The following is a 26,682-nucleotide window of genomic DNA, read 5'->3' as shown; positions in this document are numbered from 1 at the left end:
ATAAATAAGGTAACAGATAATTGCAGTCATCAACATCACTCAACTACCTTACGTTACTTCACTTTTTTTAACGTTATTGAGCATCACACTAAATTCCGAATTTTTTTCGTTAATTACTCGCAAATGAGAGCCCGCCAGGGTGAATGGTTGGAGGGTGTAATACCTAAGATCTTAACCTACGTCACCATGGATTTGGTTTCAAAAGATAGATACCACTGCTGGAGGCCTCTCATTGTTGAGGGCGGAGCAGAGAGAGCAGGGAAGAACGGATAGCTTCTAATATAAAACAAGAACATGTGCGCCTCTAAATTTTCCTTTATTTTGTATTCATTAGTGAGTCGCAGGACGAAGTGACGTGGAACCATGTACGCCATTACTCGGCGACGGATAATAAGCGTTTGTGGCCACTAATGTGAGGGTTTGTTTCTGTTTGCAGAGAGCGCGCAGGAGCGGCAGCAGCAGGAGACGGACGACGAGGGCATCGAGCGAGACTCCGCTGACAGCGAAGACGACGTCGACGCTGCCGTCTCTGGAGACCGCGGACGGGTCTCCCTCTCCACCGTCATACAGGTGCTGCAGCTGTCATGTTACGGCTGGCATCTCACCACAGAACACCTCTGTGGAAACACAGACCTCTGCGGAAACTCGCTCTTATATACTTCGTCTCTGACACTGCCGCAGTGTATACTGATGAGTCAAAACATCGTGACCATTGCTCACGGGGAGGTTGAATGCCTCCTCGTGGTGTTGTGAGGATGTGACGCAATAAGGAAAGAATGTAAGCCAAAGAGAGGCAAATTTGTAGTCATTATAGCGAAGATACGAGCCGCAATTGCGGAAATCCACTGATATAAGCAGTTTTGATAAAAGGCACATTGCTGCGGCGCTGCGGCTGGAAATCTCTGAAACAGTGAAGCCGGTCGCATCTTTACTGTTCTCCTCAGTGCCAGTGGAAAGTGCAAACAATCCTCTTGGCAGAACATCCGCAACTGAGCATTATAGCAGAGGTTGAAAATACCCCTTCAGTTGTAAATTACTTAATTTTCACACGACCGGTTTCGGACTGCTATAAGCCCATCCTCAGGTGTCGTAGCTGTGCTGTGGTCCCCGAGCGTCTCGTGAACCCGACGCGATGTGCTGCCTATGAGCGCAGCACACCGCGCCTGGTACACAGGGCGCTCGGGGACTACAGCACAGCCACGACAACTGAGGATGGGCCTATAACAGTCCGAAACCGGTAGTGTGAAAATAAAGTAATTTACAACTGAAGGGGTATTTTCAACCTCTGCAATGGAAAGTGGTTGAAGGATGGTGTGATAACAAGTAGGCCTTATGGTATCGGATGACCACATCTCATCAGGTCTGAGGATGCCGCACATTGTAATCTAGGAGAGACAGCGATCTGTGGCAGATCTGACGACAAGGTACAATACTGCTGCAGGCTCAAGAGTTTCGGAACTCACCGTTCAAAGGCCGTTGTCGAACATGGAGCTCCACATTACACGACTTCCTGTGTTGACCCAACGACATCCTCAGGTATGATTGCCGTGGGCGCAGTATCACTGAGTTTTCACCGTCGATCAATTGAAAAGTATTGCCTGTCGAATCATCTTACACCAGGTCGATGGTTGGGTCCTTACACGCCGTCGTCCAGACGAATGGCTGCATGAAACATGCACTGCGCTATGGATGCAGACTGGCGAGGGTACATTGGGGTACATTGGGGTACATTGAGATAGGCTTACATGGGCTCTGGTGGTGGTAATCGAAGGCATAATGACTGCATGACTTACGTGAACATTGTTACGGACCACCTGCATCGCTTCATGCTTGATGTCTCCCATACGGTGATGACATCTTCAAGCAGGATAACTGTCCGTGTTGCAAGGTCAGAATTGTGCTACAGTGAACTCACATTGATGTGCCTGATCTGTACTGGAACGCATCGGGCGCCAGGTGTGTGCCCGTAAAAAACCATCCCGTAATTTGCGAGTAATTTCTTGACTCGTGCGCAGACAAGTGGTACCACATTCTTCTCGAATCCTGTCAATGACTTGTAGAACCAATACAAGCAGAATTGCTGCTGCATTGTGTTTGCACAGTGGACGAAAACGCTATTAAATAGGAAGTACATTGTTGTATGCTAACGGCTGACAACTTTGTGGAAGGTTGCCAATATTATTTTTTCATATTCATTTTCGTGAGGTAATAAATTATTGAAATCTATACTCCATTGACGTTTATTTGATGTTATTTACAGGAGTTACAATTTTCCGTTATTAGCGGCCCCCTGATTTCCAGTTGTGTATCGCCTATTCAGTAGAATCTGTTAGGATCCCATTTTTCTAAACGATGCTAGAATGTTTCTCTCCTTTTCTTCCTTTACCTCCCCAATTGGAATATTTCTTTTACTTTTCTCCAATCTTCTTACTCTCATCTCTCTTCTTTTCCTACTCCTTCTCCTCCTATCCATATTATTTCTCTTCCCCCTCAATCTACTTTTCTCATACTTCTCAATCGCATCTTTTTCCTTTCCCCCTTCTCAATATGCCTTCCTTCGACCTCGTACGTAGCCTGCTCTTCTATCACCTGATCAATCTCGTCTCCCTCCGTACTTAATCTGCTCACTGGAAAAATGTTGGAAAAATTACAATGTCCTGAAAGAGAACTGCGTTGGAAAATAACTGAATTTTTATTACATCAAGAAAAAAGCTCTACCTGTCAAACCGAGAAATTTTCTCCTTGTCCTCGTCTTTAAAATACTCTTAGGAGGCACGATTTTAAAAGAGTGTTTTCCTATGAAAGGTAATAAAGGGTAGTTCATCAAGAGAAAGCGACAAATGAGTTGTTACCTTTCTTGTATATTAATTCTCTCACTGCGAATTCATTGATATCAACTTGATTAGGTATAGATCTACAATAGTAGCATATGAAAATTTCTGCTGGACCTGAATTAGAACCAGGATTTCCTGCTTATCACGAGTGGTTGTCTTAAGCACTTAAACTATCCATGCACGCTACCTGGACCGACCAAAACTTCCATATGTGACAGTTCTTACATGCTTTCATCGCAGTCCACTAAATTTATCGCCTAATGCTCGCAGCATTACTTGTATTCCCGCAACACGGAGAATGAGACAGCGACGAATCATGTCAGTATCGTGTAGCATATCTATCCCTCTGACGTCAGGAAATTCGCAGTCAGCGAATTAATTTCGAAGTATTTCGTACAGCGGTGGATCGTCAACAGTGTCTGTTCTTTCAGACATGCACGTGAATTATGTGGATACGAGCTGTCTGTTCTTTCGGACATGTCTGAAAGAACAGACACCACGTATTCATATAACTGATTGGCCTCGATGGGTGCTGAATCCACAATCTTTAGTGAGGATACACATATACCTTCGATCTCCAGCGGGAACTAAAATTAGCTAATCTGGAGGACATCGACGAGGCTGCGGATAGCTGGCGCAAGGTGGGAGTGTGGGTCGGCCGGGGAGCGTGCCGAAATTGTCCGCACATTTGCGGTAAACATTGTGCCGGGCGGCGCAGTGGTTAACGCAACTGCCTGGTAATCAGGAGAGCCCGTATTCGAGTACCGGTCGGGCACACATTTCCACTCGCCGCCGATGATTCCGATAACGTCCCAACACAGTTTGTTAGATTTCCATTATTTTCGGGTTGATGACACATTTGTGGTGCATTGCACCTTCAGCACTTCATTGCACCTTCAGCACTTCATTGCACCTTCAGCACTTCATTGCACCTTCAGCACTTCATTGCACCTTCAGCACTTCATGCGCACCTTCAGCACTTCATGCGCACCTTCAGCACTTCATGCGCACCTTCAGCACTTCATGCGCACCTTCAGCACTTCATGCGCACCTTCAGCACTTCATGTGCACCTTCAGCACTTCACGTGCACCTTCAGCACTTCACTTCATTGCATCTTCAGCTAGAGGCGGCGCGTACTGTCGTGTTGCAGAGGTGCATCTCGCACGTGGGTGCGCCGAGCGCGCAGCAGGCGGACCAGCATTACCGCGCCGTGTGCCGCGCGCTGGTCGCAGAGGCCATCGAGCTGTCGCAGTTCCTCGAGAAGGTCTCGCAGGGCACGCGCGAGCTGCGCGCCACGGCCGAGGCCGCCTCCACCGACCTCGACATGCTGCGCTTCTCCGACTGGGTCAGTACACACCACCACCACCTCCTGGCTTGCTGTGCTCTGCTCGAGGCGCCGCGCGCTCTGACGTAGTTTCCCACTTACATCCTTTCTAACATATTCTTCTCTGATGATGTCTTCTATGTAGTAGTAGCGACCCTCATAGGCAGCATTACGTTAGCTTACTGTAGAACCGAGACAGACTGAAACAAATGATTTACGTGAGTGATAGCGCTCTGCATCTCCCAAATTCAATGAAATGCGCTAAGTTGCCCATTTACAAATTAGGTACAGTACTAGCTACATTACCCACTTTCACGTTTACAGAATTGAGGGTTGCTACGAGCGGATGTCAGAAAGTAAGTTACACATTGTTCTGGAGGACCACGTTACACTTCATAGTGACACAGATACGTCACACTATTTGTCAAATAATCACCAAGTCTCTGTGAAGAACGGTAGGTACGTTTAACCAATCGTTCGTCCCTCGACGACGGAAAGCCGCTCCTTGTTTATAGAGAACCAGTGTGTGAACGTCCTCCTCGTTGGTTGGTTGGTTCATTCGGGGGAGGGAACCAAACTAGCAAGGTCGTCGGTCCCATCGGATTAGAGAAGAATGGGGAAGGAAGTCGGCCGTGTCTTTTCAAAGGAACCATCCAGGCATTTGCCTGCAGCGATTTAGGGAAATCACGAGAACCCTAAATGAGGATGGCCGGACGTGGGTTTGTTCCGTCGTCCTTCCGAATGCGAGTCCAGTGTGCTAACCACTGCGTCACCTCGCTGGATCCTAATCGTTGGAAACACTCTTTTCTCCCATTTTTCCTTTCAGTTGCCCGAAAAGAAGGAAGTGGCATGTTGCAAGATCTGGACTTCCCTACCAGCATCATCCTCGTCTGTGCGGCCCCGATCAAATTGTTGGCACCATTCCACAGCGACTGGTTACTGGGGCTATACAGCTACAGAATTTCGCGCTAAATGTGTGTGGAAGTTAGACTTTCAGTACACGAAGATCGTACTTTGGAGTACCTTTCTACTTGCCGCGCCATTTCACTCCCATACCGTGATGCACTTGTTATCCTTACCGCGGCAGAACTGTCTCTGCAGGAAACAAGGAAATATTCTGGTTTCTGCCGTGTGGTCTTAGCGTGGGCATGTGTAACTTACTTTCTGAAGTCCCCACATGTTAAATAAGGATTCGAAAGTTCCTGACAAACTGCATCTCTAACCTGAAACCTGTATACAAGGCTGAGCTAGCCAGGCATTGGTTATGTCCCGCTCTCACAGCTTCACATCTGCCGATACTGTTCTCCTACTTTCCAAACTTCATCTGCTGTAGGAGTGTTAGTCCTACAAGGTACGCAGGAGAACTTTTGTGAAGTCCAGAAAGTAGGAGAAGAGGTACTTTTGGATGTAAAGTTATGAGAGTTTGATTTGAGTAGCGACTGGATAGATCAGTCCGGGTTAAAGCCCCGATTCGACACACTGATTTAGCACTCCAGGAAGTTCCGAAACGGCGCGCACACCGCTGCAGCGTCAAAATTCATTCTTGAAATAGTTTTCTTGGTTGTCACCTAATAATTGTTTGTATTGTTTTAGTTTTGTCATAGTCGCTTTTTTATATTTTAGTTACATCGCTTGGTGACACAGGGTTGAGAAAAGCAACCTGGTAATAAAGGTGACAGCAGTGTACGGGATGTCTAATTATGCAAAATTATACAGATACCCATAGTTACGAAGTACACCGTTGTGGAGTTGCGGTCGTAAAAAGACGGTATTGAACGCCCAGAAATGTGTGCATTTGAAGTCATTTTTTCCAGCTAATACCTGTTAAGCTAAACATTACAATTACTACTTAAATTATCTGAATATAATGTATTCAGCTAAGCAGTCAGATCCAGGCATACTTTAAATTCCTATCGATGGGTGGTTCTGTTAGAGACGAATTTTCTATGAGATTTACTAGGTTGAGAATGACTGGTAAAATCGACTACGCTAAACGTATGTAACACCCTTAATTTGTTAAGCTTATGAGTTGTACTCCAGGAAGTCCATTGCAGTAAGATAGTAGACAGGTGAAACACTAAGGTGCAATCTTATCATTAATACAATATAAAGACCACATGTTTTAAGTTTTGCTACCGCTACGGTCGCAGATTCGAATCCTGCCTCGGGCATGGATGTGTGTGATGTCCTTAGGTTAGTTAGGTTTAAGTAGTTCTAAGTTCTAGGGGACTGATGACCTCAGCTGTTATGTCCCATAATGCTCAGAGCCATTTAAGTTGTGCTAACGTGGAGAGAGCATGAATAAACTTTTATTCTAATAACTGCAGTGGAACAATAAGTGTTAACTAAGATAACGGTGGAAAAGAAAACGGAAATTAAATTTTTAATATTCTATCACTAATGAAGTTTTTTTAACGGAAAATGCTCAAAAATTCATGCCTACGTATCCCACAATCGCTCAGTCAACAATAATCTCAGCGTGACAGCAGTAGTGTCGTCGGGCGATACTGCTCCCCTACGCACACTCAAACAAGTTCGCTTTTCGCACAAACTTCAGCTCGCTCGTCGCTGATTGGCTGTCGTTTCTTGGCTTTAACTCCACAATGGTGCGCTTCCGACCTACAATTGTCGGGGAGATCTTGCTCGATTCGACGTCTTCTGCCCTGCTCTAACATTATTAGGTTATTCTCTCCAGCGTGTGCACTACATTCGCTTGCCTCAGCTCGTCCATTTTCGTGAACACTATTCATTGTCACTCTGCTTCTAACCTTCCACAATCATTCGCTATTTCGAAATAATTCTCGCGACTTCTCTAATATTTTGACGCTGCTCTTCACTTCTACTTCTACTCGTTACGCTCCTTCCAGAAATACAGTACATCGGGCTTATCTCTTAGTGATGTATGTCGAAATTGTGCAAACACTTTCTCACAGTTTGGCGTTTATGCATGCTCTTGAGACTCTTATATTCCTTCCATGATCGAACTTTGTAGACCATATCGTCTAAAATTTCTGTTTACAGAATATTCTTAAAAATTGCTCTTGAAGCTTTCTCCGTCTTTTCATAAGAAAACAATGCTTGAGAGAGATTCCATCTCTGCACACATTTACGGCAGCCATTCCATTGACGTACAGCCACTGCTACTATATTTCCTTATTATCGGTAGAGCAAGCCATTAAATCCTTAATTTGTCTTGTCATCTAAAGACTGTTTGAAACATGCCAGGAATTCGGTCTGCAAAATTCCAGCTCGTAAAGACTTTGCAACGGCCTCTGCCGATAAGTGTTTGATTAAGTAGGGTGCGCATTATAATTTTTTTACAAACAGGATCACTGATTCATGCGTAAAATTCATTTCCTTCTGTTACGCATTAGAAGGGTGCTACATACTTATTGTATCCAATGTGAGATATGGAAACAAACTATTTGCACACAGATTTTTTGGCACAGAGCAACAGTTTATAAATGCAGTATAGTAGCTGAATCGTGCAATAAATTTGGCGTATACAAGTGTAGGTTCAACAGTTTGGTCTCGTATCCACAATCTCCCACAGAATATGACCTCGAAACACAATTATCAGAGTAATGTGTATGAGAACACACTGAAAATTATTTTGAGAAATCATTTCACTAATACCGTTGTAATCATGGTCAGAAGTGTTCAGTCAGCAAGAGCGTTACCAGTGAAGGAAAAAGTCCGAAATCCAGGCCTTATTCGGCACTCAGTTTCTTAAGTCATCACTCGACTAGAAGCAACCGTAGACTTGTAACTGGGTGCTGCATTGCATTATCATGAAACGTTCCTTTGATACGTATTGTACATGCAGAGCATCCGTATTGTACTTGCAGATTCCGTGGCGTTGCGCCAAGTCGCACTCACCGCTGCGGTCTGAATGGGCGTAATCGTGGCGGTGTGCAGGCACGAGAGATGACACGCGATGCCCTCCTCCGTAGATTTACACTGAGGTGACAAAAGTCCTGGGATAACGATAGGCACGTATATAGATGGCGATAGTACAGCGTACGGGAGGTATAAAACGGCAGGCATTGGCGGAGCTGTCATTTGTACTCGGGTGATTCACGTGAAAAGTGTTTATGGCCACAGGACGGAAAATAAGACCTTGAACGTGGAATGGTAATTGGAGCAAGACACATGGGACCTTAAGTTTCGTATATCCTTAGGCAATTTAATGTTCCGAGATCCACGGTGTTAAGAGGGTGCCGAGAAAACCAAATTTCAGTCATTACCTCTCTCCACGGACGACGCAATGGCCGTCGGCCTTCACTTAGACCTAGAGCAGCGTCGTTTGTGCATTGTCAGTGCTAACAGACAAGCAACACTGCGTGAAGTAACAGCAGAAACCAACGTGATAAGGATGAACGTAGCTGTTAGGACAGTGGTGCGAAATTTGGCGCTATTGAGGTATGGTAGCAGACGGCGGACGCGAGGTGCCTAGCCAACAGCACGAGATTGCCTTCAGCGTCTCTCCTGAGCTCGAGAGCATATCGGTTGGACTCTAGACGACTGGAAAACCGTGGCCTGGTCGGATGATTCCAGATCACAGTTGCTAAGAGCTGATGGCGAATGTGGTGCTGATCCCAGGAAACCGTGGACCTAAGTTGTCAACACGGCACTGTGGAAGCTGCTGGTGGCTCCATAATGGTGTGGGCTGTGTTTACATTGAATGGACTGGGTTCTCTGATCCAACTGAATTGGTAATCGACTGGAAATGGTTATGTTCGGCTACTTGGAGAGCATTTCCAGTCATTCATGTTTTCAAGCAACGATGGATTTTTTATTGGATGAAACTGTGCAATGTCACTGAGGTAGCGTTCTCGCTTCCCACGCCCGGGTTCCCGGGTTCGATTCCCGGCGGGGTCAGGGATTTTCTCTGCCTCGTGGTGACTGGGTGTCGTGTGATGTCCTTAGGTTAATTAGGTTTAAGTAGTTCTAAGTTCTAGGGGACTGATGACCTTAGAAGTTAAGTCCCATAGTGCTCAGAGCCATTTGAACCATTTTGACCCAATGATAGTGCCCTCTGGAGCTCATATAGATCTCTCCGTTTCTGCGTTACGACAACGACTGCAATGTTTTCCACGTCCACCCGACATACTTTATAAACAATCAGTTGCTAGTGCTGCCACCTGCCATCTGAGTGGTTATTGCACATTGACGTCGTATATGTGGTCACATTAATATGTCTGGACTGTATATTTGATAGAAGTTATCCCTGGCGAAGTGTATCACTTTTATCTAACACCACCCAGAGCCAACTACATGCTTACTAATTTGCTACGCTCGTTGAGGAAAACAGGGAACTGCGTAAGCAGAATTCGACTGCCACCCACAGCATCGCTCTATAGACTGCTTTGTAAACATTCCGTACCAGTAAAGTAACCTCACTGACCTCGAAGGATCACTGACTCCAAACTCCCAAAGTAATAACCAGTTTCAAGCATAAACTCTGCCGCTGAGAACCCACGACTTGCTACCTCTACGATAGCTAACGGCTGATGCTTCAATTTCGCGACCTCCAAACCGCACCACGAAGTTTTTGACGTTCAAGCCTTTCAGTGAGTCATCATCAGGAGCAGAATGTAGGTGTCCTCGTTGGCTATTTTCTGCCCCTGCTTACAGCGCTTCTCTAAGATCTGCCTTCTGGCATTACTTTTAGAACTTTTTCTACAAAACATGCTGGAACCACCCGCCACAATGAGGAAATTACTCTGCGTGTAAGCCCGTGATGTAGAGTCCGGCCATAACCGGTACTTTTTGCGTGTCCAAGATACACTCCTGGAAATGGAAAAAAGAACACATTGACACCGGTGTGTCAGACCCCACCATACTTGCTCCGGACACTGTGAGAGGGCTGTACAAGCAATGATCACACGCACGGCACAGCGGACACACCAGGAACCGCGGTGTTGGCCGTCGAATGGCGCTAGCTGCGCAGCATTTGTGCACCGCCGCCGTCAGTGTCAGCCAGTTTGCCGTGGCATACGGAGCTCCATCGCAGTCTTTAACACTGGTAGCATGCCGCGACAGCGTGGACGTGAACCGTATGTGCAGTTGACGGACTTTGAGCGAGGGCGTATAGTGGGCATGCGGGAGGCCGGGTGGACGTACCGCCGAATTGCTCAACACGTGGGGCGTGAGGTCTCCACAGTACATCGATGTTGTCACCAGTGGTCGGCGGAAGGTGCACGTGCCCGTCGACCTGGGACCGGACCGCAGCGACGCACGGATGCACGCCAAGACCGTAGGATCCTACGCAGTGCCGTAGGGGACCACACCGCCACTTCCCAGCAAATTAGGGACACTGTTGCTCCTGGGGTATCGGCGAGGACCCTTCGCAACCGTCTCCATGAAGCTGGGCTACGGTCCCGCACACCGTTAGGCCGTCTTCCGCTCACGCCCCAACATCGTGCAGCCCGCCTCCAGTGGTGTCGCGACAGGCGTGAATGGAGGGACGAATGGAGACGTGTCGTCTTCAGCGATGAGAGTCGCTTCTGCCTTGGTGCCAATGATGGTCGTATGCGTGTTTGGCGCCGTGCAGGTGAGCGCCACAATCAGGACTGCATACGACCGAGGCACACAGGGCCAACACCCGGCATCATGGTGTGGGGAGCGATCTCCTACACTGGCCGTACACCACTGGTGATCGTCGAGGGGACACTGAATAGTGCACGGTACATCCAAACCGTCATCGAACCCATCGTTCTACCATTCCTAGACCGGCAAGGGAACTTGCTGTTCCAACAGGACAATGCACGTCCGCATGTATCCCGTGCCACCCAACGTGCTCTAGAAGGTGTAAGTCAACTACCCTGGCCAGCAAGATATCCGGATCTCTCCCCCATTGAGCATGTTTGGGACTGGATGAAGCGTCGTCTCACGCGGTCTGCACGTCCAGCACGAACGCTGGTCCAACTGAGGCGCCAGGTGGAAATGGCATGGCAAGCCGTTCCACAGGACTACATCCAGCATCTCTACGATCGTCTCCATGGGAGAATAGCAGCCTGCATTGCTGCGAAAGGTGGATATACACTGTACTAGTGCCGACATTGTGCATGCTCTGTTGCCTGTGTCTATGTGCCTGTGGTTCTGTCAGTGTGATCATGTGATGTATCTAACCCCAGGAATGTGTCAATAAAGTTTCCCCTTCCTGGGACAATGAATTCACGGTGTTCTTATTTCAATTTCCAGGAGTGTATGTTATCATTTAACAAGATAAATATGACCTGTTTCGTTAACCGTTCGCTTGATTTACCAGTGTATGAAATGCAGTGATTTTCAATGTACAACAATTTTGAGAACTGGCCGATACTTTCAGTTTTTAAGGCCACCTTTACGATTTAAGTTTTCTATAGTGTCCTTGTATTTCTAGATAGTTTTTTTAAATGACCTAACGACTGAATCAAAACTTTTCTAATAACCTGGATGTTTATGGACCGTTAAAACAATGGGCTAGCTGCCTTGCTTTGTCCTTGTAGTGACCGATCAGTAACGGCAGCATAAGCTTTCAGACTCTAGCGGTCCATTTTGCCCCCTCCCAGCTTACGACAAAAAGTGAGTACCCTCATTTTTTTTTTTTCGGCCACTACTGCACGCCTGCACCCGAGTGAAAGTCCTCAGCCAGAACCCCTGTTTAGAATGCGGCCGATTCATTCCCTGCAGCATCCTTTCTCCTAAAAGCGCTCATCTCGCGTGGTATGCGGGAGACCGCCGAAGAGAAGTGGCTGGAACGAAACTGTGACTGGAGCCTTGAGACGTGCCTGAAAGGATTGGGTGCCCAATAAAGACCTGGTGGCAGGACGCGACGAGACGATGCCTTCAGTTCCTGTCCCACCGCACATTCTCGTTCTGCGATGTTGTTCTTTCCGCGTCTGCTAAGATGTCGACGGAGCTTTCATTTACAAACAGGGATGTACGACTGATACGTAAAGCAGTGGTGCTCTATGAATAGGGTGTATCATAACTGATAGCGATAACCGCTAGGGCTGAAAGTATAAGATAATGAAAGCAAAAATAGTTCCATTAAAGTTGGTTAACAGACAGCGTGTGGTAAAGAGCCGTCACTTACTACAAATCCTACATTACGACTTACAAGAAAATACGCAATCGTACATTTGTAGCGTTTGTAGACATAGAGAAAGTTTTTGGCAATGTCGACTGGAATACACCCCTGAAAATTCCGAATGCAGCAATTGTAAAATACGGGGAACGAAATGTTTCTTAAACTTGCACAGAAACCAGACTGCTCACATACGAGCCAAAGAACATAGAAAGCAGTAGTGGAGAAGGCAGTGAGACATGGTTGTAGCTTATCCCCCATGTTATTAAACTTGTACATTGAGCAAGCTGTGAAGGAAACCAAGGAGAAATTTGGAAAGGGGATAGAAGTACAGGAGGGAGAACTAAACACTTTGAGGTTTGCCGATGACACCGTAATTGCCAGACAGAGCAAACGACTTGGAAGATCAGTTGAAGGGAATGGACTGAATAAAAGTTAACAAAAGTGAAACAAGACTTACGGGATACAGTCGATTAAAATCAGACGATGCTTCGAGCATTAGATGAGAAAATGAGACACTAAAAGCAGTACTCTGGCTCTGTTAGTTTTACAAAAAAAAATAGCTGAAGTAGAGAGGGATGTAAAATGCACACTGGCAATATGAAGAAAAGAATTTCCAATAAAGAGATATTTGTTAGCATTGAATATAACTGACGAAAAAAAATGCAACACCAAGAAAGAGTTTTGCGACATACACGAATGTTAGTAGACGTGTGTCTACATCTGAAAGATGATGCCTATTCCAGTTTCGCTCAGTCGCATAACAGTGTCGCTAGCAGCACCGATATGAGTATGCAAATCATATTTGCTTTATATACACGCTGTAAGGGTCAAGAGCGTCAATTACCCTTGAAACGGGACGTGGTGAGTTGATGTTGGTCAAGAATGCCTTTAAGACGACGAAGACGCCATTATGAACAGCTCACTTAGTTCGGACGAGGTCACGTAATAGGGCTACGAGGAGTTGGGTGTTGTTTCCGTGACACTGCAGAAAAACTTGGCAGGAATGATTGCTGGCGGCACTGTTCACGTGAATTCGTGGCCGCAAGAAGGCTGGTTTCTGGACAGCCATGCGGCACTACCGAGAGTGGAGACCATCGTGTTCGGCGTTTGGCTGTGGCGCATCGTACTGCACCTGCAGCAGCAATTTGAGCGGCAGTTGGCACCACTGTGACACAAGTAACTGTTACGAATGACAGCAGGAGCACTCTCGTGGTTATTCCACGCATCCTGATGCAAATTTGTACGTCAGGTTGGTGATGCGATCTGTTGCGCTGCCATTTATGAACAACATTCCAGCGGGTGTTTACGGGCAGGATAACGCTCGCCCACAGGCCGCTGTTGTAACCCAACATGCTCTGCAGGGTATCGACATGTTGGCTTGGCCTGCTCGATCACCAGATCTGCCTCCAATCGAGCGCATATGGGACATAATCGGACGACAACTCCAGCGTCATCCAAAACTAGCATTAACCGTCCCTGTATTGACCGACCAAGTGCAACAGGCATGGAACCCCATCCAAAAACTGACACCTGACACCTGTCACCTGTGCAACACAATGCATGCACGTTTGCATGTATTCAACAGTCTGGCGGTTACACATGTTATTGATACCCCACCATTTCACATTTCCAATGGCTTCTCTGGCGCACACATTAACCTGTGATCTTGCAGTGTTAATCAGTGAAATATGTTAACTAGACATGTATTCCTGAAATTTCATTACTCAACATTAATTACTTTTTCGTCTTGTGATTTTTTTCGTCAGTGTATATTTAAGTGTTAGGTAGTCTTTTCTGAAGGTATTTGTATGAAGTAGAGCAAGAAGGATAAGCAGTATAATAAGAGGAAAATAGCTTTTGAAATGTGGTGCTCCAGAACAATACTGAACATTAAACGACTAGATCGAATAACTGATGAAGAGAAGCTGAATCGAATGGAGGTGAAAGGAAATTTATGGTACAATTTAAGTAAGAGGATGGATCGGTTAATATGATACATAAATGTAATTGTCCGTCGCTGACGCTGTTGTATCTTGCTTTAAATACACCGTAAAGCGGTTCGACCCCAGCCATCATCATGAGTATGTTAGATAAATAGAACAATTTAGTAATGATATTTCTGCAATAACTACATTGTGTAAATTATTACATTGTATAAAAACAGAATGAAGATATGGAAAACTCAGTACACAGTATCTCCTCGGTTACACGTATACTTGTACCATGCTCTGTGAAGCAGCTCGACTTAAACAACACTCTGCGGCCGTTAGCTGGCGTTAAAACCAATGGGTCTTCCAATGTTAATTACAAAAAAAGCATACAGTCATTTCTTAAAGAAAAAATAAGGAATTGGAAATATCGCACTAATATTCCAAATAAAGTTTACAAATTCATACAGTCATAACTTAGAATCACTGTAATGACTGAAGCGGTTGGAGCAGGGAGGAAGTGGTAAGATGCTGGGCCGAAATTACATTACACATTTTGCTTAAAATAATTCATTACACAGGAATTCAATCTTCAATATTAAAATCCTAATACCTTGTTTTAACTTTCACAGAATGAGTGACACATGCTTTGTATTTCATATTACAATTTACGACGACCTCATGCTACAAGAAACAACAGTTGAACAGTCTGATAGTGATCCACACGAAACTAAGCTGTAACCATAAAATTTGTACACCGACTGACTATAGCTAAGGAATAAAGGTGTCAGAATTCAAATGAGTTTCAAAGATTCTAGATAACAACTATAAAATGACAGATCCACTTGATATACAAATTAAACCGCGAGTTGAACAACATAACTGTGCTTCCGAAATTCTCACGTAACATAATTACAATATTTCCACCTGATCAAACTAATATGAACCTGCATTTTAAACCTTGTAAATGGCTTTATGCCAAAGTTCAGTCTAGTGAATAGATTAAAAAGAACAACACTAATTACATAACATGAATTAGTGAACAACTCTTAAGATTTAAAGCCTGAGTACACAAATACAAAATAACATTAATCACATGCACTCAGACTTTTCAAAATAATGTTCATCTATACGAGCCGATTTGCTGTATACAAGGCACTCAATTCAATGAGACAGTTCAAAAAACATTGACAGCTTGGAACTAAATAGCAAATCTCTGTAACTAACAGTCCCAACGATATGTATAACTTGAGTAACGAAGTAATAATTACAACTGGCTGCCGGCCTCTGTGGTCGAGCGGTTCTAGGCGCTTCAGTCTGGAACCGCGCTGCTGCTACTGTCGGAGGTTCGAATCCTGCCTCGGGCATGGATGTGTGTGATGTCCTTCGGTTAGTTAGGTCTAAGTAGTTCTAAGTCTAGGGGACTGATAACCTCAGATGTTGAGTGCCATAGTGCTTAGAGCCATTTGAACCATTTGAATTACAACTGACTAATTTACTATAAGATGACAACTAAAAAACCACATTACTTCAGAGCCTAGCTCCAAATAATGACGCACAAATACAAGCCCTACTGTCTAATGGCTGCTCCGTGCGTTTTTTAAAACATCAGTCATCAGTATGGCCACGGCAGTGCATTAAACAGAGCAAAACTTTTGAATAGAAATACCTGAAACATAAAGTTGTTATCCCACGCGATTCACATGCATAAAAAATAATAAAACACATCCACATCAGGACACTTTCAAGGCTTGATAGGAGAGAAAACACAAAGCCCAAGCTGCTACACAAGTGACAGCCACACCACAAGGCGCCTGCTCCGGCCGCTGTCACCACACTCCACGACACTCGCGGCGAGCCGCCACACAGTCGCGCTGCAACCCAAGTCATCCTAACAGCAACGCTCTCTCTGCACAAGAAACCCTTTGACGGGAAGTTTCGAGGGAACAATCGAACCAACCAAGAAGGTTGAAGGCGCAGTAAAAACCATCGCAGAAGCTATTTGCTACAAGCTAGCCGCGGACGGTTCGGAGTGTATGCTCTATTTGTGAAGTTGTTTCGAATTTTAGCGCGACAATTCCAGTTCATTATCTTTTACTTTTATGAAACGACTGTATGCTTCATTTATGATTAACATTGACAAGTCTCAAGGTTTTTAACGCCACCTAATGGGCACAGAGTGTTATTTAAGGCAGGTTGAAAATAGCGTTCAAGACGGACATGTACATTGAGTATCGATAATAACCGCGAACTCGTTAAATGATTTTATTTCATTTATAGGCAATAGTAAGACACATCTTGACTAATCAAGTAACCGTCTGTTTGGTAATAGCGGGAAGTACAGAGAGAGACGAAGGCTTCAGTACAGAAAGCGTGTTCGTATTGTTGTCAGTTTCGGCAGTGGCCGAGATGAAGAGGCTTGCACGGGATAGAGTAGCGTGAAGAGTTTCACCAGACCAGTCTTCGGACTGAAGACAAGAACAAGCGCAGATTAAATGTATTTAAAACATAAAATTTTCGGTTTAGTCCGCATCTAATCGGACTCAAATTTCATCCGTGGCCTACTTAAATATATAGATTAGTATTCAGCACCTTACATGTCATAATTTAATGTATATTCGTACCTTTTTAAAAGAGGGTGTTCGAAGTGTCGTCTTCACATATGGTTGTAGTACTACTCATCTTCGCAGTAAGACTTCTCTCCATTGAGAATGACATGCTGCGGTCTGTTATCTAGGTACTCTTCAATCCTGTCACACAATTGGTCTGATAGTTCATACGCTCTCACTTTGTTCATTACACGACTGTGGGGAACTGTATCGAACGGCTTGCGGAAGTCAAGAAATAAGGCATCTACTTGGAAACCCGTGTCTGTGGCCCTCTGAGTCTCGTGGACGAATAGCGCGAGTTGGGTTTCATACGATCGTCTTTTTCGAAACCCGTGCTGATCCCTACAGAGTAATTTCTAGTCTCCAGAAAAGTCATTATACTCGAACATAATACGTGTTCAAGCCGGAGATAAAATAAGCCGAAATTTTTGTGAAAGACCTAACGGTATTGAGAAAGAACAGGCTAAACTCATTTGGCGATGCGTGTTTGTTGCTGTTATAAGTAATTTATCTTGTAGCGAAACTGAAATGGATATTGTTCCTATGAGTTGGTGTGGGCAGAGGTCACCGAACTAAAATAACTGGATCCTCTTACCGACCTGCCAACTCAGATGATACAATTACGGAAACATTAAAAGAAAACTTGAGTTTAATTTCAAACATGTACCTGACTCATACAATATGGTTGGTGGTGACTTCAATTTACCCTTGATATGCTGGCGAAAATAAGTGTTAAAATCCGGAGGTAAGCATTTCAGATAATCCGAAATTGTGCTAAAGGCATTCTCTGAAAATTATATCGAGCAAACAGTTCGTGAGCCCACGCGAATAGTAAACGGTTGTGAAAACACACTTGACTACTCAGCAAGAAATAACCCTGAGGTAATAACGAGCATCAAAACGGATACAGGGATTAGTAAACACAGCGTCGTCGTATCGATATTCAATATTATAATCTCCAAATCCTCCAAAAATAAACGAAAAATATACCTATTTAAAAAAGCAGATTAAAATTCATTTGACGTCTTCCTGAGAGACAATGTCCACTCCTCCCAAATCAACGATATAAGTGTAGACCAGATGTGGTTTAAATTCAGAGAAATAGTATCGGCAGCAATTGAGAGATTTGTGCCAAATAAATTAACAAACGACAGAGTTGATCCCTCTTGGTACACTAAATGACTCAGAACACTGACGCAGAAACAACGAAAAAAGCATGCCAAATTTAAATCTTTTACAGAAGCTCGAAATGTAGAGCGGAGTTCAGTTAAGAGATGCTTTTAATGGTTTCCACAACGAAACTTTATCTCGAAACCTGGCAGAAAATCCAGAGATTCTTGTCGTGTGGAATAATAGATAACTATTGTGAAGGTGTGATTTGCAGAGCATCGATGTAGATGTAAACGTAAGGCAGTGGGCGTGAGCTAGGTACATGAAATTTTTTGTTCGGAAAGTTTTCCTTAAAGTCATTTCTGATTTCTTGAGCGGCGCTTTCCGTTCTGTGCGTCGAGTGAGCGGGACTTCGCAACTCTGTGCTTCGATGACCGGCTGCAGAAAGTGGCTCACTGCATCCAGAGTGCAGCGCGTCCCGCGTGAAAGGCGCCACACGTTGGTGTTCGGTTCCGCCGGCAAAGTGTGGGAGCAGCGGCTTGACAGCAGGTGCCGCGATGCATTGCTTTGCATCGCATAGCTGGGCGCTACTCGGCCGCGAGTGGGTCGCGAGCGGAACACCGTGACCCCTGCCGGCGGTATACCGCTGCAGGGTCGCCGCTGGCATGCCGTCCCCCATGCATACATCTCTGCGGCTGCTCGCGCTTACCGAGGAGCCTGCGTAACTGTAAAACCTGCTCCCGCACTCAGCACCGAGCTGTGCGGCGCTGTGTGTGTCGCCTTTTTCTTCACTGTGCTGTTGCCAAAGAAATGCAGATAGATTGGCACAATACGGTATTGCCTCTTGGTTTGACGACTAATAGACATCTTCCAATGTTATTAGGTGCGAGATACTGTCTATGACAAACAGGGAACAAAATGATGCTTCGGCGGTCCGTTGGCGATATGGACATTACTCACGGAGCACAAGTTCCGTTGGGAAAGAAAGGACTGGAAGAATTAGCGACGGCAGTTGCTAAATACCTTGTTATGAAGAAGAAAAGCTATTTATTCGCCTATTATTTTTTCTTCAATATGTTAAAGACAAAACCGTATTTGGGTTCATATGTTGCTAAATTTGTGAACAAATCCGTGTTTTCAAAAATCATGCCCCAGTTGACGTCAGACGAAGTATTCGTCTAGTAAACAAGATAACAAGTATAGTGCCGCACTGACGCACATCGCTCTCCTATCCCTGCTGCATTTTTGTTTCCAGTTCGATTTTACACAGAGTACGCGAAGGAACTTGCCCCCGTTCTTGCAGCGGTGTACCGTAGGTATCTAGAAGAGCGTAGCGTTCCAAGGGATTGGAAAAGGGCACAGGTCATCCCCGTTTTTAAGAAGGGACGTCGAACAGGTGTGCAGAACTATAGACCTATAACTCGAACGTCGATCAGTTGTAGAATTTTGGAACACGTATTATGTTGGAGTATAATGACTTCTCTGGAGACTAGAAATCTACTCTGTAGGAATCAGCATGGGTTTCGAAAAAGACGATCGTGTGAAACCCAGCTCGCGCTATTCGTCCACGAGATTCAGAGGGCCATAGACACGGGTTCACAGGTAGATGCCGTGTTTCTTGACTTCCGCAAGCCGTTCGATACAGTTCCCCACAGTCGTTTAATGAACAAAGTAAGAGCATATGGACTATCAGACAAATTGTGTGATTGGATTGAAGAGTTCCTAGATAACAGAACGCAATGGAGAGAAGTCTTCCGAAGTAAGAGTGATTTCAGGTGTGCCGCAGGGGAGTGTCGTAGGACTGTTGCTATTCACAGTATACATAAATGACCTTGTGGAGGCTTTTTGCGGATGATGCTGTAGTATATCGAAAGGTTGTAACAATGGAACATTGTTCTGAAATACAGGAGGATCTGCAACGAATTGATGTATGGTGCAGGGAATGGCAATTGAATCTCAATGTAGACAAGTGTAATGTGCTGCGAATACATAGAAAGATCCTTTATCATTTAGCTACAATATAGCAGGTTAGCAACTGGAAGCAGTTAATTCTACAAATTATCTGGGAGTAGGCATTAGGAGTATTCAAAATGGAAGACCATATAAAATTAATCGTCGGTAAAGCAGACGCCAGACTGAGATTCATTGGAAGAATCCTAAGGAAATGCAATCCGAAAACAAAGGAAGTAGGTTACAGTACGCTCGTTCGCCCACTGCTTGAATACTGCTTAGCAGTGTGGGATCCGTACCAGATAGGGTTGACAGGAGAGATAGAGGAGATCCAACGGAGAGCAGCGCGCTTCGTTAAAGGATCATTTAGTAATCGCGAAAGCGTTACGGATATGATAGATAAACTCCAGTGGAAGACTCTGCAAGAGACACGCTCAGTAGTTCGGTACGGGCTTTTGTTGAAGTTTCGAAAACATACCTTCACCGAGGAGTCAAGCAGTATATTGCTCCCTCCTACGTATATCTCGCGAAGAGACCATGAGGATAAAATCAGAGAGATTAGAACCCACACGGATGCATACCGACAATCCTTCTTTCCACGAACAATACGAGACTGGAATAGAAGGGATAACGGATAGAGGTACTCAAGGTACCGTCCGCCACACACCGTCAGGTGGTTTGCGGAGTATGGATGTAGATGTAGACGTAGATGTAGTGGATAGTACCCTCTCTGGTTTCAAAGCCGTTGAGTGTTATTTAAACAATATGGGTCGAAAAAGTCGTGAAACTGCAAAAGAAGAGAGAGAAGTCTACATGAGGTTATTTCGAAAAAGAAAATCTTCTCAGGAATCGGAGAAACCATTCGCAGCCCTACCAGTACATAAAGGTTTAATTAGATCTAAACGTACGAAAACCAAACACGAAGCGGTCGTCTTGCAATTCTATCCCAGCTGGAAATACGGCAGCTCCCGCTTCTCTAAGGAAGACAACAAAAATCCAATACTAAGCTCTCCAAAATTTGTTGGTACAGTTCAATCTCGTCACAGACTGTAAGAAATGTGCTTTATGAAACTGGGTGTGTAGGCCGAACAGGCCATAGAAAACCGTATATCTGTAAAATCACCAGAAGGAAGTTAGTCGCATTTACAAGAGAACATAAATCCGATGGATTTGATTTCTGGAAGTAGTTTATGTAGACCGATGAGTCGATGTGAGTCAAATAGACGAGTAAGTTTGTGTAGAAAAAATAATTGTGAACTTTGGTGTGTACGAAAATTGTATCCACAACACCAACTCAATCCCAATTGTAGTATGACATACGTAAGTTCATGTTTTAGTATTTGTTTACTAACAGCCGCTCACACAATTGCTGCTGACATGATGTATGCCGAGAAAAACGTCAATAGAAAAAGCATAGAAAATATGCCGCAAACAGCGACAGTAATTGTTAAAACCATGTTGTAGCATACAATGAATAAGGTAGTAAGAAAGTGTCCACAGAAAACAATATTTAAAAACCAACCAGTACAAATGCAATAATATCTTACTTTTTTAAAACTACGCTATTTTCTGTATGTTTTAAGTTAATGAACCCACTGATGATGGCGATATTTGTCGCTGAAACTAGTTTGGGGAATAAATAAGTAAATAAATAACAAAAAGTGTTTTGCGTCATTGCGGACTCAAAAATTCCATATTGTATGTTTATATAAATAGCACTCTTTGTTTCTTTATTGTATTGTCCTTTTCACTGATTTATAAACAAGTCGTCGCCCCTACAATCCTTCATTATGAAAATGTTACACTTTCTATACAGCCTTAAACATTATCCCGAGTATTAGACGAATGATTGAGTAACTGTACTTGCCATGGTAAAGGGCCCAAAAATGAAGTCCTAAGAATACGAAATCGATTGCAAATAGAAAAAAAAACGGGGTAGAGGTAAAACAATGTGAAAAGTAAATAGTTTTCATTCTTCATAATGAGCAGAGATAATCCGACACCATCCCATTAAAAGATGAACGACAAATTCATGAAGCCTGTCGTATCGTTTAAATTTCTAGCGGTAATAATGTGAAGCGATATGATATTCGACAAAGATGTAAAATCGGTGGTGAGGGTGACGAATGTAGGCATCTGACTTGTTGGGAGGCTGCTGGAGACGTATACTGCGTCCGTGAAGGAAATCGCCTACGGTACGCTAGTGCCGCCATCTTTCAGAGCACTGCTACAGCCTTTGGAGTCCTTATCGGTGTTGAATGAGGACATAATTATTGTATAGATGGAAGTCGGGGACGAATTATAAAATTGTAACACGACTTTTCAGCCACCCCAAAGTGTAATACAGTTCTCAGGAAGCTACTGTAGGAGTATTTCGGAAAATTAAGGTCTGTTGCTTAATATGTAAGTGCAGAAGACGAGCCATAGATTGAAATTGAATCAACTTCTCCCATGGCAGATCCACCTTATTCTCTCTCTCTCTCTCTCTCTCTCTCTCTCTCTCTCTCTCTCTCTCTCTGTCCCCCCCCCCTCTCTCTCTCTCTCTCTCTCTCTCTCTCTCTCTCTCTCTCACACACACACACACACACACACACACACACACACACACACAGGCGCGTGCCCAAGAGTCCGTTATCCTGTTAGGATATAGAAGAGAATGTGGCGGTTATGAGAGGAGAGGAGAGGAACTGAACGAAGGCACGACGGCTACCGAGGTTTGGTGAACGTTTCTGGTAGCAGGCCAGCCATTCCTCTAGTTGAGATGGCAGGTGCTTGGGGCTCGTGACGCGCGTGAGGTCGCACAGGCAGCGTCTAATTGCTTGTTTTCGCTGCGGCCGTGTTTGGCTTAGCACTGAGAATGTATTAGCGCATGCCGCTGACTCACTGTTGCAAGTTGGTAAACATTGCGAGGGAGACGCGTCACATGCGCCAAGCTAGAGGTCACGGGGAACGGCGAATGTACCGCTGCTGCTTCTCGGCCAGGCGTGAGAACGTTCATTAGCCTCTCGGCCCGCAAAGTACCACCTATTGTACGAATGATGTAACCTCTGACATCTATGCCTTTCGGATACGTTGACTGGCAGCAAATACATTCTCTCTCTCTCTCTCTCTCCCTGGCTTGAACTCTACTGCAGTTTCTTAAGACTAGGCGTTATTTCAGAAGAATAGGTGCTTCGGAATAAGAGGCTGTAATAGTCTACATCTACATTTATACTCCGCAAGCTACTGCAGTTTCTTAAGACTAGGCGTTATTTCAGAAGAATAGGTGCTTCGGAATAAGAGGCTGTAATAGTCTACATCTACATTTATACTCCGCAAGCCACCCAACGGTGTGTGGCGGGGGGCACTTTACGTGCCACTGTCATTACCTCCCTTTCCTGTTCCAGTCGCGTATGGTTCGCGGGAAGAACGACTGTCTGAAAGCCTCCGTGCGCGCTCTAATCTCTCTAATTTTACATTCGTGATCTGTTCGGGAGGTATAAGTAGGGGGAAGCAATTATTCGATACCTCATCCAGAAACGCACCCTCTCGAAAACTGGCGAGCAAGCTACACCGCGATGCAGAGCGCCTCTCTTGCAGAGTCTGCCACTTGAGTTTGTTAAACATCTCCGTAACGCTATCACGGTTATCAAATAACCCTGTGACGAAAAGCGCCGCTCTTCTTTGGATCTTCTCTATCTCCTCCGTCAACCCGATCTGGTACGGGTCCCACACTGATGAGCAATACTCAAGTATAGGTCGAACGAGTGTTTTGTAAGCCACCTCCTTTGTTGATGGACTACATTTTCTAAGGACTCTCCCAATGAATCTCAACCTGGTACCCGTCTTACCAACAATTAATTTTATATGATCATTCCACTGCAAATCGTTCCGCACGCATACTCCCAGATATTTTACAGAAGTAACTGCTACCAGTGTTTGTTCCGCTATCATATAATCATACAATAAAGGATCCTTCTTTCTATGTATTCGCAATACATTACATTTGTCTATGTTAAGGGTCAGTTGCCACTCCCTGCACCAAGTGCCTATCCGCTGCAGATCTTCCTGCATTTCGCTACAATTTTCTAATGCTGCAACTTCTCTGTATACTACAGCATCATCCGCGAAAAGCCGCATGGAACTTCCGACACTATCTACTAGGTCATTTATATATATTGTGAAAAGCAATGGTCCCATAACACTCCCCTGTGGCACGCCAGAGGTTACTTTAACGTCTGTAGACGTCTCTCCATTGATAACAACATGCTGTGTTCTGTTTGCTAAAAACTCTTCAATCCAGCCACACAGCTGGTCTGATATTCCGTAGGCTCTTACTTTATCAGGCGACAGTGCGGAACTGTATCGAACGCCTTTCTGAAGTCAAGAAAAATAGCATCTACCTGGGAGCCTGTATCTAATATTTTCTGGGCCTCATGAACAAATAAAGCGAGTTGGGCCTCACACGATCGCTGTTTCCGGAATCCATGTTGATTCCTACGTAGTAGATTCTGGGTTTCCAAAAACGACATGATACTCGAGCAAAAAACATGTTCTAAAATTCTACAACAGATCAACGTCAGAGAAATTCAGGTGTCATCATTCATCTCAAGCAAATATTGCCAGGGTAAAGGTCCGCACAGTTACTGCAGAAAAGGAAACGAGTAAGAACTGTCAGTAGCGAATATATTATTCTTAATACCTGTATGGAACGTGACAATTTTTACGCTGTTGTGAAAAGTGGGCTTCGATTTTTGGGACGACTTATGATGTAAACAAATCTAAGAAGAAATTGTTGTCTTTTGTTGTTAATGTCTCGTTGACATACAGACGAGGAGGCGCAGTGATTCATAAACAGGAAAGACACTGGGGAGAAGTGGCTGCAAAATCATCGTGGCGCCTTCCGGATTAAGTTTTCTGTGATTTTCTCTGCAGGGCTAGCCGGCCGCGGTGGCTGTGCGGTTCTAGGCGCTCCAGTCCGGAGCCGCGCTGCTGCTACGGTCGCAGGTTCGAATCCTGCTTCGGGCATGGGTGTGTGTGATGTCCTTAGGTTAATTAGGTTTAAGTAGTTCTAAGTTCTAGGGGACTGATGACCACAGCAGTTGAGTCCCATAGTGCTCAGAGCCATTTGAACCATCTCTGCAGGGTTGATTCGAACTCTACCGGCAATATTTTGGGGTTTTTCAGGGATATTTTCTATGTAGGTATAAAGGACACGTGGTCCCCGGTGCTCCAGTACAGGAGTAATAATGTAATTATGATTTTATTGATTTGTTACCACATTTACTTCTCCTTTTGTGGAAATGCCGTTACAATAGTAAAACAATACGCACTTGATATGACGTTACCAAGGCACAACATAATACAAAAACAAAACAAAAAAGCAATGCAACCAACAAGAGTAGGATGTAAAACGAGTGTGAGGCCGTCCGGAGCACGGTCTTCATGCGATCGTACATTCTCGTGAACACCATTGCCAGCGCTAATGTACGATGGCTACATTCCTGCTAAATCTTTCTGCTATATTCTATAAGGAACATCTAGCTACTCCTAACCCTATTACACGACTTCGTTCAAGCTCAGTGAGGTATCGATACTGGCGTCTTTGTCGCCTTAAAGACTTTCTTGACTTACATTAGCTCACCACGTCAAATCTCAAAGGTAACCAACGCTCACGACCCTTACAGCGTGTATTTAAAGCAAACCTGATTCACATACTCACAGTGGCTTTGTCAGCGCCGCTCCTATGTGACTGGTGCGAAATTGAAATGGACATCATCTTTTCAGATGTAGAAACACGTCTACTATCTATCAAATGCAGTCGGACACTACATACACCCCCATAATGTAGCATGTTAGGTACAGCCTGGATGCACAGAGGTAAGACGTGCAACTGTGTGCTTGCGTCCATGTCCACAACAACATAAACCAAGGTCTTCACACGTGCTCTGCAAGTGTGATACCTGCAACAGTGTTTGTTCATTGCGGTACAGAAGTCAACACACACTTCGAGTCTGTCGTTAGTTGCAAAAGAGATGTTGTAGTGAACACAGAGCAAGTAGTGTGGTTTGATTATATAATAGACCTGTGTTGCAGTGCATAATTCGATCGCGTAATATGGATTCAAAAAGAACCGAAATACCAGTGGAGGTGAGAAAAAATATTATTGAGCGTAGTAAAAAGAGGTTTTCGTTGCGGAAAATTGGGGAAATTGTTAGAAGGAGCCATGCAAGTGTCCAAACCGTAATTAGAAATTACAGCGATCGAGGAAGTGTAGAAAATAAAGCTAGATGCGGACGACCACCAAAATTATCTAACAGGAAGCGCCAACACATCATCAGAAAAGTGAATGCGGATCTCAGAATTACAGCTACGGAGTTGGCATTCGATGTCGCAAATACTAGTGGAAATAATCTTCATCCCATAACAGTACGAAGACTGCTGCACAGTCATGGATTTGAAAGTAGAACAATAAGGGAGAAACCGCTCATAAGCAGGGTAAATGCACAGAAGCGCCTAGAATTTGCAACTCTGCACCGAAATAAAGATTCCACAGTTTGAAATACAGAACTTTTCACGGATGACAGTAAGTTTAACATCATCCAATGTGATGGACAGCAAAAGGTATGGCGAAAAAGGAATGAAAGTTGGAAGAAGAGAAATCTTGTGCCATCAGTGAAGTATGGTGCTGGAAATATTCTTGTGTGGGGTTGCATGTCTGGACCTGGAGTTGGGAATTTAGTGTTTATTGAAGGTATTATGGATAAATGGAAGTATCTCACCATCTTAAAGGAGAATCGGAATCAATCTGCGGAGAAACTGGTACTAAGAACAGATTGGGTATTTCAGCAAGACAATGACCACAAGCAT

At 44.5% G+C, this 26,682-nt stretch overlaps 1 protein-coding gene across 4 annotated transcripts in view; it reads left to right on the top strand.

Moving 5' to 3' along the window:
- The window catches only part of LOC126187507 (protein spire), an 806,238-nt gene that overhangs the window by 453,054 nt on the left and 326,502 nt on the right, over positions 1–26,682 (top strand). For all 4 annotated transcript variants that reach the window (XM_049928627.1, XM_049928629.1, XM_049928628.1 and 1 more), the window contains exons 4-5: positions 437–570; positions 3,986–4,180. In XM_049928627.1, coding sequence (XP_049784584.1) covers positions 437–570; positions 3,986–4,180 — 329 coding nt within the window. The remainder of the gene's footprint in view (positions 1–436; positions 571–3,985; positions 4,181–26,682) is intronic.

The sequence above is a fragment of the Schistocerca cancellata genome, chromosome 5 (genome assembly GCF_023864275.1).
Source record: "Schistocerca cancellata isolate TAMUIC-IGC-003103 chromosome 5, iqSchCanc2.1, whole genome shotgun sequence".
In the NCBI taxonomy this organism is placed as follows: domain Eukaryota; kingdom Metazoa; phylum Arthropoda; class Insecta; order Orthoptera; family Acrididae; genus Schistocerca; species Schistocerca cancellata.
The sequence above is the reverse complement of the archived record's forward strand: the minus strand, read 5'-3'. Positions and strand labels throughout refer to the sequence as shown.